This window comes from Siniperca chuatsi, linkage group LG24 (assembly GCF_020085105.1).
Source record: "Siniperca chuatsi isolate FFG_IHB_CAS linkage group LG24, ASM2008510v1, whole genome shotgun sequence".
In the NCBI taxonomy this organism is placed as follows: Eukaryota; Metazoa; Chordata; class Actinopteri; order Centrarchiformes; family Sinipercidae; genus Siniperca; species Siniperca chuatsi.
Genome location: NC_058065.1, coordinates 4,710,451 through 4,728,043, shown reverse-complemented (window position 1 = coordinate 4,728,043; position 17,593 = coordinate 4,710,451). Strand labels below are relative to the sequence as shown.

Below are 17,593 nucleotides of genomic sequence, written 5' to 3'. Positions count from 1 at the left end.
GTTCATTAAAATGGAGTGTAAAAAGAAAGATAAAGCTTTATACTAGTCTATCCTCCAAAAGAAAGCAAAGAAGTTTTCATTTTTTTCTTTACCACCAATCAGCTTGAGGAAAACAGGGAATAGATACATTAAGTTTTCATTTAGTTTATCAACTGATTGGAGGTTAAAATATAAAGCTTTATCTTTTTACACTTCATTTTAATTGTTTTAACTAGCAATATTGATTGATGTGTTGAGTTTGTTTGTTTTTTACTTGTCTAAAAACCTTTTAATACATTTTATCACTTCCAGGGCTCCATATTTAACACCGACCACAAGCAGTGGCATTTAAAGTGAGCACACTTGTAAAGCAGGTAAAGAAATGTCCTCCAGGTGAGAATTCATCAGAAAATATTCACTTTATGTGAAGTTAAAGCTGACGTGCAGCTATAAAAATGTGCAAATCTGTGCCTTTTTCGGGTGTTGAACTGACAAATCCTCTCAGCGTTGCACTTTTTTGAGACTTGAGGGATAGTGTGAGAATTAACCAACAAAGACATGTTTGCAGAGAGATAATACTCAGTGTTTGGGGCACAATAAGGCGTTTTAGGACTTCAGATGGTGGATGGGGAGATTTTGTTGACTTTCCTTGGGAACTAGATTACTAATCAGGAGATTACCCACATCCCTGACAGATTTTTGGGTTAAGTAGAATGAAAGACTCTCCATTAACTCCAGCTGTTGAGGCAGATTAGCAGATCTTATAATTACTGAGTAAAGGATTTTTCAACCTTTATAACTCCTGCTGTCTCTATTCCCTTTTCCTGCCACTTAAATTACCCCCCCCCCCCCCCCCCCACACACACACACACAATTCTGTCCCTTTCTAAGAACTGAAATTATAAAGCATTTCTCTAAATGGTGAGAACAAAATGCTGAAAAATATGATCTTTAAACTTTTGTCTTGTCTTCTGAAGTGACACCTAAATTCCCTTCTTCTTTGTCAGTTGCCTCCTCTCCCCAGAGCTCCTCCTGCGTGCCACTAAATGCTGAAAGAGTTAAGAAGATTTGGCAGCTCCACGGCAACCAGCCAGCCAGTGAGGGAGGAACTGGCTTCCGGTGGCCAGAGGCAGGCGGCTCACTTGCCCAGGATTAAGTGGGATCGGGAGAGATTACAGCCCTCTCTCTCTCTTGTTCCCCGTCGCTCGATGAAAGTGTATTGCTCCGTCCAGTCTCCGGGGAATAGTTTCCCATCATATTTACATTTTCCTGCACCCGTGTTGGTGCTAAAAACCTGCAGGAGCTGGAGGATAAAGGCTTGTGGCATCCCTAAGGATTCAGACATACAGGTAAGATGCATTTAATTGATTTTTTGAAGAGGGAAGGGCTTGGAGGAAGGCCACAGGGATCATCTTCTTCCTCTACTTTAACTGCAGAAACCTCTTGAGGAGCTCCTCTTGTTTTATTTCTTACCAACAAACTTTTTTTTAACAGTTATTTTTGCTTGAATACATCACGTCTGTCATCTTTCCAATATGGTTGTGATGGTTTATTTACAGTCATGGGTGAGGGATATAAAGGCGGTTAAACCTGACTGAACTGAAGTTTATTGACCTGTTTTTTTGCAGAAGAGTTTATCCCCCATTTTGGTCTGCCACAGTGTCCTCCTAAATGTCCAATTGACCTGATGTAGGTTGAAATACCATCACAGCTGAATTATTTCCTAAATAAAACAGATTTGTTGTTGATGCTGGCGTTTGTTTTCTCCTGTTGGGTCACCAGCCAGAGATTACAGTCTGCACATTTCTGTATCTACATCACCATTGCTCTCACGAGCTGCCGTGAAGTGTGTCATTAACCCCTGACCCCTTTCACACTAACCACTCATGGAGTTGTGACTGCACCTCCCTACCTGATCCCGCTGCACACTCACGACTGCATTACTAACCAGGCAAAGTGGGCAACTGATGCCACAGAAGGGGCCCAAAAGTCACAGTTGGTTTTGGTAATTTGATTGAATTCTTAAAGCATATCCTATATTATTAGCTAATCTTGCAGCCCTATCTCGTAGAGTTCCCTGTGTACAAATCTAGTTTTAGGACTTGTATTATTTTATTTTATATTCTCCTAACATGGCGCATATTCATGAATGAAGTTTCGTTTAATGGAATTATCACAAACACAGAAAACCTGGGGGTAGTTAGTTAGTCTTAGTATAAATATTAGATGAAATTATGGGCAAATAATGAAAATGCCATGTGTCATTTGCTATGTGCACTGTACTTAATGGGAACTTGGAGGCAACAGGGTACATACATAATGTGGGCAGTAGTTGAGGGTGGGTCAAGAGGGGTCCAACATCAAATTTCTGCCCCAGTACAACAATAGCACAGGAGAAAATGGAGCATGACATCCACATCACAAGCATTATATATTATGGACCGCAGGTCTTTATGCAGCTCTACACAATTAGCATATAATTACCATGATTAACAAAGCCTACAACAAAAAGAGGGTGAATGAGATCTTAAGTACTGAGGGTGAGAGGAAAACCACCAGCCATAACGGAGTGATTTCAAGAATTCTGAAAAGAGAAGAAAACTCCAAAAAATTAGGAGAAAATTTGGTAAAAGTCCAGAAAATCACCACTTTGTGTTTCCCACATAGATTTAAAAAGAAGCCAGAAATGCTAATAATCGACAGATTAATCGATAATAAGGATAATTGTTAGTTGGAGCCCTAGTCAAGTGCAGAAACACCTCAGCAAAAGCAACAAAGATGTTGACAGAAGTCAACAAAATATAACAAAGAAGTTGTCAAAAAGCACTTACAGAACCTCCACAAAAACATGCGTTAATTCAGGCGGTATAGAATATATGGTAATATAAATTCATGATGATTTCAGCCACTAGTAAACACCAAAGTCCATTGACAAAAAAATACTTTTTACACACAGTGCAACAGTATGACCTGTGTGGGGCATTTTCATAATAAACAGGTGTTGAGGTACAGTAAGTTAACCAGACAGTTGTCTATTTTTGCTTGAAAAAGTACTGAAATGACAAATCCATTATCAAAATAGCGGCCGATTATTTTTCTGTCAAGCGACTAAGCGATTAGATAGATACGTTTTATTTGTCCTCTTGGGGAAATTGGTTTGCATCACAATCACAATCACAAGGCATTTCATCACATGATTAATCTGCTAATCAGCTCTTGTTTATATGTCATCAAACTTGACTGATCTCATACATTGTATTTGAAATATGAGGTCTATTAAAAATATCAAATATCAGCTGAGCTTTAAGGGTTTTTTTCTTTTGCAAAAGATATTTGTTCACGTTAACCTTCTGAAGTTTGTCAGGAATAAAGTGTTTGTACAGAATCATCACACACCTGTTGTTTGTTGTGTTTCTTTAACTTTTCCAGGTTTTTTCCAGCCCTTGTAAGCAGTCAGCAGGTGGTTGGGGTCAAAGGTGGGGGGTCCAGTGAACATGAGGCAGGCGGTGGAGGCTCAGGTGTTAAGCCCCCACTGTGAACTAGGAGAACACGGTCAGCAGAGGAAATTCACTTCATTTGTACATTTTATACAACTTTCTGTTTACACTCTTAATAATCCATTGGTGTGTGTCCGTGTGTTGCAGGCCTGCGTCAGATCCTGACAGATGTGATTGAGGAGGTGAGGCAGTCGGTAAATCATGACATCGATGGAGCAGAGATCCTCCACAGTCTGCTGAACGCCTCCTGGCTGCAGTCGCTGCTCAAGGTCTGAAAACACTTTTTTTCTTAATGTGCAAAATACTAACATCAGTAATCATTTTAACATTGTCTCTGCACCAAAATTCCTCCGTAAAACACTTTTTTTATTTTGTGATTAATTTCTGTATGGCGCACTTATACAGGTCAAAGTAGTTCAACATACTCGTATTTCCAAAACAAAATGAACTAGAATTAACCCTGAGGTGGATCCAATCTGTGACAAATGCAAAAGTACCCTGCCTTACTCCTTCATATGTTCTGCTCATGCCCGTCCTTAGCTGAATTTTGGAAATCAGTCTTTCACACTTTTTTCTGAAAATCTTACAATTTTACCCAATCTATTATTTATTTGAAGTGATTTATTCTATTCTACTTTCTTGTATATTTTGTTCTATGTATTGTGTAGTGTTTTTGTAACTTTTCATTTGCAACCTTCTTGGTTTGTCATTTATGGGTTAATATGTGTTTGCAGGTTTAAATTGTATGCATGTGTGGGCTGGATGCCTGATGTTTATTTGTATTCTTCCACAGTGAAACTCAGTAAATAAACCTCGGACAGAAAGGAAAGATATTTTCACTGCAGCTTCAGTGGCGTTTGATAGAAGAAGACTGTGGGAAATGTGAGAAATCAGGGTAGATTTTTAGACTCCCAAAAACTGAAAAATAAAACGTTTTGACTCCACTGGGGAAAAAGTTGCCTTTTTTTTAAGTCAAATTGAGTTTTTGGGAGCTAAAATCCAGTGTGCAGACTCTTTTTTCTTCATTGAATCTGTGGATTCTAAATATAGGATGGGATGTGCACACAACTAGCTCTCTAAATCTAGGAAATCCTTCATTTAACAACAAAAAAAAAAAGCTGGTTGATGAACTTGAAATTTAGGCTCATGAAAAAGGAAAATTGGAAGACTTAATCACAAAAGAACATCAGTGATCGATAATATATGACTCACAGTATTTGAGGATATATTTGTCCCTTCAAGCATCTTAACTACTCACAAAAATACCGTAACTGCTTTTGTTATTAAAGTTTTAATCATTTGACACAACATTGTTTTCAGGTTTATGAGTGTCTTCAGAGGTACCTGAGGGATTCCCCAGCACCAGCCCTGGACTACGCTTCAGGACTGTCACTTCAGGTTACACTCAGATGTGTTTATATTAATAATTTGTTGCTCGCATTCATTTTGTAGAAGTCTGTTTTTTAAATGGTGGATATGTGGTTTCTTGTCTGTGTAGTTGCTGATTGACATCAGAGCGTTGCCAGGCTGCTCTGAAGAGGCCAAAGAGCTCTACCGCCTCCTGAGACAGCCGCACCTGCAGGTAAGAAACCACGTCAGGTCGGTCCAGTATTAAGCCTCTTGAGTCTGTCTTATTTATAGAAACATAACTTTATTAATATATCATGTACAGAAAAGCTGGGAAAGCCAGTTAAAAGTGCTGATGTGGGGCTTTCACACAGTATCTCATTTATGTCTGCAAACCATATGTAAAAGGTTTTTTTTTAATATTTTAAAATAATAAAATTTTCAGTCATTTACATTGACTTTAAATGGCACAAAAAAGTCAAAACAAATGGTATACAATCATTTTACATGTAAACAGACTGTATTATAGTTTAATTTCTTACATTTTGCGTTGGATTTGGTTGTATAAATAGTATAAACAATGTTTTTTACAACCTTGAACTGTTATAATGGTATTTTTAGTGATTATCACTAAAGATCTGTACATTTTTATAGGCTCCTGTGTCATTTTTCTTGTATTTCGGTTTCTGGCAGCTTTATACTTTGTTAAGTTGACAAAATGTTAAGTCAGAGTTATAGCTGAGTTTGTGCTGAAAAAAGGATAACATGCATGTGGGGTAAGGACAGTTGACTTTGTTATTTTGACCACCAGCGCTGCAGTTTTCAATAAAAGAAAAACGTTTGATCTTCATGTGTTGTAGGCTCTTCTCTCAGCTCATGATACGGTAGCCCAGAAGGACTATGAGCCCGTACTTCCACCAGTGCCAGACGACCTGCCGGACGATGAGGAGGCCACCAGGATCGTCTGCCTGGTCAAGAACAAACAGCCTTTGGTGAGCTACACAGCTAAAGTCTCCTCATTACTCATTACACATTTTTGAATTCTTAAAATATTAAAAACTGTAAATGAAGTTTGGTTTATGGTATTTTTTCTGATTTGATATATTTCGGAAGAGCTTATATGGTGTTACAATTAGTGTACCTGAGGACTGAGTTGACTCGCATTCAGACTCTATTCAGGCACTACCTGACCTGAAGATGAGGTCACTTTTTGATGGGATCACCCTCCTTGTTATGTATGAAAGTCATTTTTAATCCTTCTTTGCAAAAACAGGTTTTCTGGGACAAGGGAAACCCATCAGACAATCCTCTCTGAGCATAAAAATGGCTTCAGACCATGAAGTCATGCTACAAAGACAGTAAATGGTTTAGTTAACTGACTGACTGACTGTCCCTTTGAGTTAGTCACAGTGAAGATCGTTCTGATTCAAGGCCATTATGGTCAATATTGGGTCAATTTCTTTGACAGAAAATAGTTCTAATAAAAACTGTTGCCAACAAATTCTGTGTATTTTCACGAGTAACCGTGATACTGAACATATGCAGCCAAAACGGGTCAGCAGTCTCACACATAAGGAAGCCAGCAAATCATAATCATAATACATGGAAAAGTGAAGTGAAGTGCACCAAACTTATAATTTTTAATTTTTTCAAACAAGAGACAAGGTAAAAAATAACATGTTTTTGGATTTTGGTTGTAAAATATAACAGCCTTCCTCAACAAAAAGACTGTGGTGCTGCTGAATTGTATTGTGTTATACTGACAGGTGTTTCTATTATTTTGTCCATCACATTTATATCAATAAGGGTAGGCCGAATAACAAAAACACTGTGTAAAATGCAGTACAATTCAACAACAGCACCCCAAACTACATCATCTAAAATGATCACAATGTTGAATCAACACCTCTCTAAGTTTAAGCAAAAACTGAACTTTATAAGCTTCATGAAGGGAGGATTTTTATTGCAGGACTGTTGTATTAGACTGCATTAGTTTTAACTAGGTGTATTAAACCAGTGCCTTGTTATTCCATTAATTGTGTTACAGTATACACACTATAGGACATCATAGAATATTTACACAAAACATATTGATGTACCTGCCATGTCAACATAAATCTCAGGGGTTGATATATCAAAACGTTTACACATAAAACGAAAATGATCTGTGTGGCTTAACCAGTAGAGATAAGAAGGAAAATATATTTTATGATTTGTTTGAACTGACCCTTTAAGCTGACTATAATATCTGGAAAAAGTCAAATATTTTGTTTTAATGATGTGTTTTTGACCTATTTGGAATAAATTATTCACATTCGTCTGTAAACCATGTATACATTTCAGTATATAAACTGGATCACAATAGAATTGCTTTTCCAATACTGTGGAAGCAGATGCTTGTGGATATTTTAATATGTAGGATTTTTTTTTGCCAAATATAAATCAAACAGCTGACTGCAGCCAACAGAGACCAGATGTTTGAATTTTATAATCTCTCATTTGAATAATTGTCCGTTAATGCTACAGATCATTTCCCTAACAGCATAAACCACTGAAAAAGAAGATTGGAGACTCATTTATTATCAGTCTCTGCAAAATACTTACATGCAAGTCTTCTGTTTGTCAGTCTCAGTATGTCTTTTGGGTTTTTTATTGTACAGCTCGTTTAACAGAAAGTACTGATATGACCTCGCGTTTTTCCAGTGGAAGTTCTCAATCTCTAGTGCCTGTATTGAACATTTCCCTCTACCTTTGAGTGACTCTGTTGTCTCACAGCTCCACCAGAGAGTCAGGCTGCAGCTGCCCAGTGCATCCTACCCATTTGCAAAAAGCTCCAGAGGGGGGAACTGCAGTCACTGGGACACCCTGAGGTGTCTGACCGAGCAGAGGCTTCACCGAGATGGTGCATTCGGGGTCCAGAGCCCTGCTGCTGGGAGGCTGGATGTCAAGGATTCGTCATGGTGTAGTGTTCGGAGAGGCAGCTACCCACCAACTGAGCCACCGTGTCACGCAGCAGCAGCTCGGCCATGCCCTCCATCTCGCTATAAGCCAATGAGTAACTGTCAGATGTGCTGTAGCAAGCCGATGAGCCGGTGTAGAGTTTGTTACACCAACCTGCTTTGGGAGCAAAGTCTGAACCGCTCAGCTCCTTCAGTCTACAGCTCTGTTCTGATTGGTAAGAAAAGATCTGTTGGTTTTTCATCATCCGTCATTGCGCCCTCCTCTACCATCATTCATCACAGCTACTTGTGATTATTCATGGATTAATAATGTCTGTTTTTTCATGGAGACAACATCATTGAAGAGCTAGACAGTGGAGATGAAGATGAAGCAGGAGAGCCCACCAATGCCCCATCCCGGCTTCCCACAGCCAGGCGGTGGACAATGTCTCCCCCGTGTCTCACCGTACCCTGCTACTCCAATGTAGATGACTACCTCCAGCCAGGACTGCCTCCCAGGCTTCGAAGCCAAAGCCCTCGCATCCGCACTGCTCCCCCGAGCCCCATGCGCCCTCGCCATGTGGTGGATTTGCCCCCGGTGCCCCCTGTGGAGCTCGCCAAGCAGGAGAGTCTGGATGAGCTGAGAACGACAGTGCAGCTGGCCGCCAGCTCCATGGAGAACAGCACCAAAGACATAAAGCTCCTCGGGGAGAAGATGGCAGCCGCGACTGAACGCATGTCGGACACGGTGCAGGACAACTCCCAGGCCTTGGTCCTCCTCACCCAGGTGGTGGACCGGCTACAGACGCTCCTCGCCGCAACCAGGACTGAGATCAACACCCCAAAACCTGCAGTCGCTGAGCAAGACGGCACACCCAAGAAAAGCCAAACTCCAAAAAGCAGAGGGCAACATCCATCGCTGACACACCAATCCAAATGTTCCTTCCCCTCACTTCCTTCCTCCACCTCCTCCTCCAGCTCCCTCAGCAGCTCCCTGGATGCTCCATCCACCTCTCAGGGGACCAGCTGTCTGTCTGTATCTTGCCGTGGGTCACCCCGAGCTACCCCGAAAACCAAGAATGCATCTTTGCTGCAGAAGAAGCACGTTCATGCTGAGCTTCAAACGTCCAAGCACCTTCAGACCAATGGCCTGCTCAATGAGCCCAAGGAGACCTCCCACACTGTGAAAGGAGGTCGATCAAGCCAGCGGAAGAGGAGGAGGAAGAAGGCGACATGAGAGACGCTGAAGAGTGTCCAAAAGTGGACTTCTTGGGTCCTTTCAAGCTGTCTCCACAGAGTGGCTGATCTGCAAACATGCAAAGTGGTAGTTGATATTTATTTCATACTTTTCGTTGCATTTCTCGTCGTTTTCTTCCATCGTGTTGGACCATTTAATTCTTTCATGTTTCCACTCCTGCTTTCTTCTCACCAATGATGTCTGATTTCTGGAGCCCTCATTTCAGGAACTTCATCTGTATTCATTTAGAGCTCTGGTTGACTTTCATTTGTGTCATTGTTATTTTGTTTGTGCCTAAACTGTCATGAATTAAACCTACCAATCTCCTCTTCCATTTCACCCCCAAGTATTTACATCCTGTCATGGCTTCAGTTTTATTTGTCTTCATTTGTGTGACTTCATTTGACCTACACATGCCTCTACTCCACATTACAGCAGGTTTATTTATTCTGTGTTTTCATCTTTTCTGTTCTAGGGAGCGACTATAAAGAGAAACGAGATCACAGGGGAGATTTTTGTTGCTCGGGTGATTCACGGAGGGCTGGCTGATCGAAGTGGTGAGCCTTTTCTCTCAAGTATAATGTTCTGAATTTACTGTAGATCCAAGCATTGTATTGTTAAATAGAAGTTGAAATTATTTCATTTTATTTATGATACGTTGGTGATATGACAAGGTAACAACTGAGAGAGTACTACCCTATTAAAAACTTGAGAAAACATCTGGACTTTCATTGTGTTTCGAACTAAATAATCCAAGCTCAAAGGTAAACTTACTAGCTTTCAGAGCTTTTAATCACATCTCACAGTCTTAATCTGTCTCATCATGTGACCAAATGGCGTTTTCAAACCTGCATAGTTTAGTCTGGTTTGACTCTGCTTTGTTTTCCCACTTGGTACGATTCGGTTGGGCAGATCTGGACACAACAATTGTACTCGGGAGACCCTTTGGAGGAAGTGGTCTCGGTCCGGTCACAAATTTATTCTGGAGCGGTTTGTGATAGTAATGTGGTCCGGCCTTGACCCAACTACAAGGTGTAATGCAAGTTTGAGCCAGGTGCAATTTGCATACTAGCATGTAGAGAAATCAACAGTTGTTAGCAGCAAGCCCAAGAATGAATCTGGTCTGACCTGGAACAAAGTGTGTTGTCTTCTTGATCTTTGGGCAGACAGGGTCTTCTTCAGGACCTTCTTCCTGTGTTTTCTCGCTCCCTCCCCTGACACATCTAACCAATGAGTGGTGTGAAGATTCTCACGTGGCTTTTACTGATGCATTTTGGTTGGCTTGAATTTTTGTGAAAAGTGGAAAACACATCAAATTTAATGGCTCATCCACTGATTCAGACCAGAGTAAACAAACTGTAGGTTTGAAAATGCCCAAAGTGTGGAACTTCACTTCATCACATGATCAAATTTCCACACTGGTCACGTAATGACACCTGAGCGAGCTCCATTCACAGAAGAAGACCATGAGATGTGGTTGAAAGCCCTGAAAGCTAGTAAGTGGACCTTTGAGCTTTTATTATTTTGTTACATACTGTTCCCAACGTTCAAGAACGAACTTCCATGCTCATATTTTAATGTGTGATGTAAGGCAACAGCTAGTTTACAAAGAGACATAATAGTTACCTGTTCATGTTTCTGTAAATTTAGAAATAAGCAGGTTTTGATGACTTCAGAGACTTGAGTAGGTCTCTCACACACTGAAAGAATCACTTAACGTTAACTATGTCCCACAAAATTTAAAGTTGATAGCTAATTTAATTTAATTTGTATTTATGTTTGTGTGCAGGACTGCTCCATGCAGGGGACAGGATCATAGAGGTGAATGGTTTTCCTGTTGATGGGATGGAACCTGAGCAAATTATCCAAGTTGTGGTAGGTCATTGGATGGTCCTATAATATCAAATTTTGGTATTGGTGGATTGTGCTTGTTGTGTAAATGTTGAATTCCTTGAGCCACAGAAATCATATTGATTATGATATGGTGTCATACTAGCTTTTAGTATGGCTATAAACTATATATTTTATACTTTTTATTTAAGTTACTTAAGTTAGAGAGCATCTTGGTCTTTCCCCCCCTTACATTACTTTGTTACTGTCTTTTAATGTGGGCCCTTACCGAACTTGCTAAAATGATTGGATCATGTTGCAAGTGGTGACTGTTTTTACTGAGTGTGCAACCTGGAATAATTTGCAAAAAAACTTAAAGCTCTTCAACCACATTAAAAAGGATTTTATTTAAAAGTAAAAGGCATCTCTGCCTCTTAAAGACAAACCAGATTCATGTTTTACAGTGCTCTGAATCCATTTTCTGATGTTGTAATACGTCTAGGAGCCATTAATATCTGCTAATTAATCCGTGTTGTTTCTTTACAACCAATCAGCAAGCGAGGTCACACGGTACCATCATGTTTAAGGTCGTTCCCATCACCGAAAGGCCGGTCCACAACCAGACGATGGTATCTATACCTTCCTCATTTTTTTATCTTTACACATTAAAACTACATATCATCATAATAAACCAACTTGTCTGGTGTCAGCTCTACGTGCGGGCCATGGCCGACTACAGCCCTCAGCAGGACCCGACCATCCCCTGCGCAGATGCAGGTATGAGCTTCAGAAAAGGTGACATCCTGGAGATTGTGGACCAGACGGACGCCCTCTGGTGGCAGGCCAAGAAACTCCCCAGCGACACATCCTGCGCCGGCCTCATCCCCTCCACCAACCTGCTGAAACGGTCAGGAGGCTTTAGTGATTTTGTTTAATGAAGATGTCGGTGGGTTTTTTTTTGTTCATCTCATTTACTGGGATGTTTTTATGCTTCACAAATTCCCAGTGCTGCCCAGTTCTGCTGCGAGGGGAGAGTGGTTCCCATACACTTTAGTTATAATTAGTAACTTTTATAAAGGTGACCACACCAGTATGTTTCTGTAGGTTTAGCATTATCTCTGCTGACGTTTAAGAAACATACAGAGGGTGGATGCTGGGTAAAGAAAAACTACAGCAAAGAGCTTCTAACTCTGACAGGTACGATACCACAGGAAATGTTTAACTTCATGCATTCATGCCTTTTTGGTACTTTACTTTGAAAAATTAAAAAAAAAAAATTACAATCTCCTTTTTTTTTTCATTTAACTGACACCAAACTTCTCAAATGATTAATGTCTAAACATAAGCAGTCATACAAGAACTAGAAAAGTCTAATATTTAACGAAAACCTACGTTGTTATTCAAAATTTAAGCATTTTTCAAAGAGGATTTTTTAGAACAGTTTCTTGTCAAAGAATAATTTTGCCAAATTTAAACGCTGAACATTTGTTTCCACTGTAGCTAGCCAATGGGGAACTTTTTCATTCATTTACTCATTTATTTGCTGATAATATGCTTCTTACTTACAGTAAATTTGACCAGAAGATTTGCTGCCAAGCCTGTAGAATAAGTTTTTAATCAATTAGTCAATTAATTGATCAAGAGAAAATGAATCCTTTAACAATTTTGATAAGCGATTAATTGTTTTAGTCATTTATTAAGCAGAAATGCCAAATACTCGCTGGTTTGCTGATTTGATCTGTTTTATGTTATTTTAAATTGAATTTATTTGGCTTTTGGACTTTTAATCAGACAAAACAAGACATTTGAACACGTCAACTTAGGCTCTGGGAATTTATGAGGAGCATTTTTCAGTGTTTTCTGACATTTTATAGACTAATAGACTTGTTCAGCAGCAGCACTGTGACTTGAAAGCTGATGTGAAATATTTGTAAAGTTAGTATGTTGTGTGTGATGTCACATCATTTAAACCTGAATCTGCATGTTGTAACAGGAAGCAGAGGGAGTTCTGGTGGTCTCAGCCTTTTCAGCCACATGGCTGCATACAGACCTGTAAGTGCACCCACATTTTCTTTAACCTATCTCAGACTTTATATCAAAGTCCAAACAGTTTTCAGACCTGACAGTCCCTGTACAACTTGGTTTCACAATTGAGCTTTCATTGTGTTTCACCCCACGTTTACTGAAGTGAGCACTGTAGAGGAAGGTAAGGAGAGATTTCATGTTTTAGGCAAAACCAAACCAGTTGTAGTTAAATTAGCTCCTTTAGCTTTAGAACTAAATGATTTATATGTTGTATTACAGATAGAACTTTTTATTTCCCTTTTTTACCCACAGAAGAAGACATGATGGCCATCGATGACAAATGTGTTGAAGCAGGTAAAGCTTCAGCTGTCGCTTGTTGCTTTATTGACCTGTGATCTTTTAAACACAAACTTATTGCACGTCTGTGCTGCGTTGTGTTTAATTTCCCCTGTGTGTTTTTCTTTCTGTCAGATGAGGAGGCATTTGAATCTGGTAGGTAAGTCTTTGTTGATTTAATCTGTTTTGACTCTGTTCATTCTGTTACACATGCAAAGCGTCCCTCTGTCTCTTGTCCTTCATCTGAAACATTTGTTATCGTTTCTTTTCCAAACTCTCCTGCTGTCTGACGGGGAAATGTCAGAGGAGCTCAGAGAAGGTGAGAAAATCTCAGATGATAGTCTTTTTATCTGCAATTTAAGAATACATGTATAAAATAGTCAAAGTGTATAATGTGTAATAAGTTAAAGGGCTACTCAAATTGGGTGCTCTCGCCTGTGTTTCACACTTGGTGCATTTCATTATGGGAATTGTAGGATCCAGACTTTTTTGAACTTGACCCATACAAGACATTGAAAGTTGGGATATCTGCTACTTCAGTTTCAACCATTAAAACTTTTTTGTCTCAGTCCCCTAAGTTTTTGGAAGTTCAATACTAAATTGACCGACACATGGGCTGGGCTGATTTTAGCTTGTCACACATTTCTGTTCTCGGCCTATATGTCCCCTAATAAATAATTGCAGTACAGAAATTCAAAACGTACTGTACGTTTAAGATCAAAACAGTGACGCCATTCGTCCATTAATCCATTAGTCCGTCTCCGGTTCCAACTTCCCAAATGCTTATATGACAATTAACTGAATATCTTCATTTGAGAAAATAATCAGCAGAATCATTTGCATCCATATGTCTCACTCTGCTTCTCCGCATGTAAAACCAGAGGAGGATGACTTCAGCAGCAACATCGAAGGGATCTACTTAGGTAAGTCTTCAAGCAGCATGACTCTCACCTGCACTGATATCTGCACATTAAAGTCAGACCTTGTCATTCAGTGCTGTCATTACATTCTGTTCCATATACGGGTTTTCATGTATCATGGATCATTCCTCAAAGATCAGTCCATTAACTTTTTTCTCAGTGGGCTTCAGGCGCAGCATGCGTCTGTGTCGGCGGCGGTTTCACAGCACCACCCAGCCGTCCTGCCACACCCGCTGCCCCAGCAGCTGCTTCAACGCCCTCAACAGCCCCTACGAGGAGGTGGTGCGCTACCAGCGCCAGCCGCAGGACGCACACCGCCTCATCGCCCTCTTAGGTACAGTAAAGCTTCTAGCTGGGATAATGCTGAAAGAAAATAAAACAGTAAGGATGATTAGAAATGAGCATTACAGCAACATTCAATTATAGCATCCAACCAGTCTTTTAGTTTCACTCATAAAACATGACTTGTATTTCTTATCAAACACGTATATACATAAAATAAATACCATTTCATTCATCACACCGCAAATTAAAAATGAAATGTGGTTTGGTCGATGTGATTAAATGTATGATTGTTGTTTCAGATGGGTTTTTTTTTTCCTCAGGTCCGTCTGGTGTGGGTGTGAATGAACTTCGGAGGCGCTTGATTGAAATAAACCCCAACATCTTCCAGGGAGCTGTACCTTGTAAGTACAAATCTATCAATTATTATCCACCAAATTTAGATCAAATAAATAACCAAAATTAATAATAATAATAATAAATAAAGCATAAAAATTCTTCCTTCTGAGAGCTTCTGATGTTGTTAAATGATTGTCTGTCTCAAAGAGAAACAATAACATATATTTTATAAAATGTGAATAAAGAGTTTCCTTTTCCCTTCACCAGACACCACAAGAGCACCCAGAGGATACGAGGAGTCTGGCAGAGAATATTACTTCACCAGCCGAGAAATCTTCGACAACATGGTGTATAACAACAGGTACAACAGTCTCTGCTGTGAAGCCATGAATAATAATGAATGTAGTGGAGACAAAATATATATATATATATATATATATATATATATATATATATATATATATATATATATAAACACAATATATTCACCATTATGAAATTCTAAAATGTTCTTATACTAAATATAACAAACGTATTTGTTCTGTCTGCAACATAATCTGCCTTTTACACCCGCTGAAACGATAAAAAGCTGTGAAATGATTATGTCCTACAGGTTTCTGGAATACGGGGAGTACAAAGGGAATCTGTACGGCACCAGCATCAAGTCTGTGAGGGACGTTTTAAACAGCAGAAAGATCTGCGTCATCGACATTGAGCCAAACGTAAGTGCAACATGGAAATGTTTTCAAATGATTAAAAATCAATTTTTTCTAAAATGATGTTATCCATTTAAAAAGTAATGACATTATCTGTCATCTGTTGTGTCTAAATTAATATCATTCTGTTACTGAAGGGCTTAAGTGAGAAAATACCACTAACAGAAACAGTTTTTGTGCTTCCAATAACTTTGATAAAATGTTACATAGAGTCGCTTTAATTTGAATATTCTTCATTTCTGTTTTATCTCTGCATTTAGGCCATTCAGGCAGTGAGGACCCACGAACTAAGGGCCTACATCATCTATGTGAAGCCTCCGCCACTGGAGCGCCTCAGGGAGACCAGACAGGACTCGTACATCACCACCAACTACTATGTCAACCGACCGTACAAAGTAAACTCCTCCAGGGCCACATTTTATTCTTTTTTATCTATTTTAAGACGCCTGTTCTTACACATTTGAACCATATTTCTAAGAAAGACCCGATAATGTTATCCATCAATTATCATTTATCATACTTTATTTACATTCCGCAATGATACAGACATTTTTCAGTATTTGTTAGCAAAGCCAGTGCAAGTAAAACATTTTTTTCTCAGAAGTTATATTCTTGATTTGAAGTATTTAAATGTTGTAAAGGGAACATTGTAAAGGCAAAAAAACCCATTTATATTTATTTTGTTGAGTTATTTGTACATGGAAAACTAAAGGAGCATGATATGATGGAGGGAAAAAGGTTTTTAAAACATTAAGACATTAAAATCAATGTTAATGTGAAACACTTGTTTCACCTGAGAAATCAAAACTCACATAGTTGCATGGCAATATAAAAAAATACATATTTATATCTATATTCATACATACATATTTAGGGGAGTACTATTGGCCCGACTTTTAGGTGCCAGAATTGCCATGACACCAGCAATTAGATTATCATGTTGTTATTTAATTATTTAGTTATGATAAACTTTATTTCCTCAACACCAAGGTGAAGACATTTGAAGCTGGAATCAGTTCTGACTTTTGTGTCCTCCAACAGGATGAAGACTTCCAGGAGATGGAAGAAGCTGCCCGGAAGATCGAGTCCCACTACTGGCAGTTCTTTGACCACGTGATCGTCAACGACGAGCTGCAGGACTCCTGCGTCCAGCTGCTGACGGCTGTGAGGAAGGCGCAGGACGAGCCGCAGTGGGTCCCTGCCAGTTGGATACGACCCACCGGCGAGTCGTAAGAGGGGGCGGAGGAGGAGGAGACAAGGGGACAAGGGAGATGTGACCCCTATTATCATGGCAGCAATTATTTTCAATCTCATTTTACAGATTCCTCACTAACATGTAAATCAATTGCATGTTTTAGGGGAGTAGGGCATGAAAGAAATCTACTTATTTGTTTGTTTTATTTTGATCTTGTTGTTACTTGTGTGCTTGATCTGGTTCTTAAGTCGCTTCAAATCCCCAAAGATAAGATGGAGCTGGACTCATGCCCAAAGAAACCAATGAAACTGTGTCAGAGTTTAATGTCAGAAGTTTAAATTTAGAGCCAACTAGAAGTAACTAGTTAACTATTTATTTGTACTAAGACTAAACAGTTTAAAACTACTTAAGTGCACCTTCTTCTGGGCTTTTTGGAGCAACAAAGGCGTATTATGAAAGTTATTATAGGCACATGTTGCTCATAGAAAAAACAGTTTCCTGCTCTGCATGCACCTTTAATTTAGCAAAATGTTCACTGTGGCCACCGGAGAACAAAACAGACAAAACAAGTTAATTTCTTGCCCCGCTCCCCACTCTTGTACACAGACCTGCAATAAAGAATGTGATCTTTTTCCAATTGATGTTTACATGCTAGAAAGCAAAGTGGTTTCTTGTTTAATGTTGTTATATGTTTTGTTTTTCATTCTGAATTTGTGTCATTTCTTTGTGGTTTACTATAGCCTAAAATGTGTCATTGCATGCCAAAAAAATTACGAAACGTTAACAAAAAGCTGTGTTTGGGAAGCTCTCACAAAAATTACACTTTGTGTCCTTATTTAATTAAAATAATGTGATAATATGCAAAAGTGCAAGCAAAGCAATGCCATTTTATTATTTGTACCCGTTTGTGACATTAATAAACCACTTCTGATAGTAATTTGTTCATTCATT

The 17,593-nt window shown here is 39.2% G+C and overlaps 1 protein-coding gene across 2 annotated transcripts; it reads left to right on the top strand.

Moving 5' to 3' along the window:
* The first annotated feature begins 986 nt into the window (after positions 1 to 986).
* mpp4b (MAGUK p55 scaffold protein 4b) lies at positions 987 to 17,579 on the top strand. Of its 2 annotated transcripts, XM_044188722.1 has the most exons (22): positions 1,044 to 1,328; positions 3,409 to 3,531; positions 3,624 to 3,745; positions 4,797 to 4,874; positions 4,975 to 5,058; positions 5,684 to 5,815; positions 9,475 to 9,556; positions 10,789 to 10,874; positions 11,384 to 11,458; positions 11,540 to 11,736; positions 12,823 to 12,881; positions 13,018 to 13,035; positions 13,167 to 13,208; positions 13,326 to 13,346; positions 13,495 to 13,509; positions 14,072 to 14,113; positions 14,271 to 14,444; positions 14,716 to 14,796; positions 14,999 to 15,092; positions 15,345 to 15,453; positions 15,708 to 15,842; positions 16,489 to 17,579. In XM_044188722.1, the coding sequence occupies exons 2-22, from the start codon at positions 3,474 to 3,476 to the stop codon at positions 16,678 to 16,680; spliced, it is 1,896 nt and encodes a 631-aa protein (XP_044044657.1). In that variant the 5' UTR covers positions 1,044 to 1,328; positions 3,409 to 3,473; the 3' UTR covers positions 16,681 to 17,579. The 2 variants fall into 2 exon arrangements, 1 of the variants encoding a protein (XP_044044657.1); XR_006377121.1 differs by lacking the exons at positions 11,384 to 11,458; positions 11,540 to 11,736; positions 12,823 to 12,881; ... (9 more) ...; positions 15,708 to 15,842; positions 16,489 to 17,579 and adding exons at positions 7,599 to 7,998; positions 8,113 to 9,086 and having other exon boundaries at positions 987 to 1,328; positions 10,789 to 10,841.
* Positions 17,580 to 17,593: the final 14 nt, after the last annotated feature.

Coding starts and splice junctions, on each gene's coding strand:
- mpp4b (XM_044188722.1), top strand. CDS start 3,474: ATGAGGCAGGCGGTGGAGGCTCAGGTGTTAAGCCCCCACTGTGAACTA. Junction 13,209..13,325: donor TGACAAATGTGTTGAAGCAG/GTAAAGCTTCAG, acceptor TCTTTCTGTCAG/ATGAGGAGGCATTTGAATCT. Junction 15,093..15,344: donor AACATGGTGTATAACAACAG/GTACAACAGTCT, acceptor TATGTCCTACAG/GTTTCTGGAATACGGGGAGT.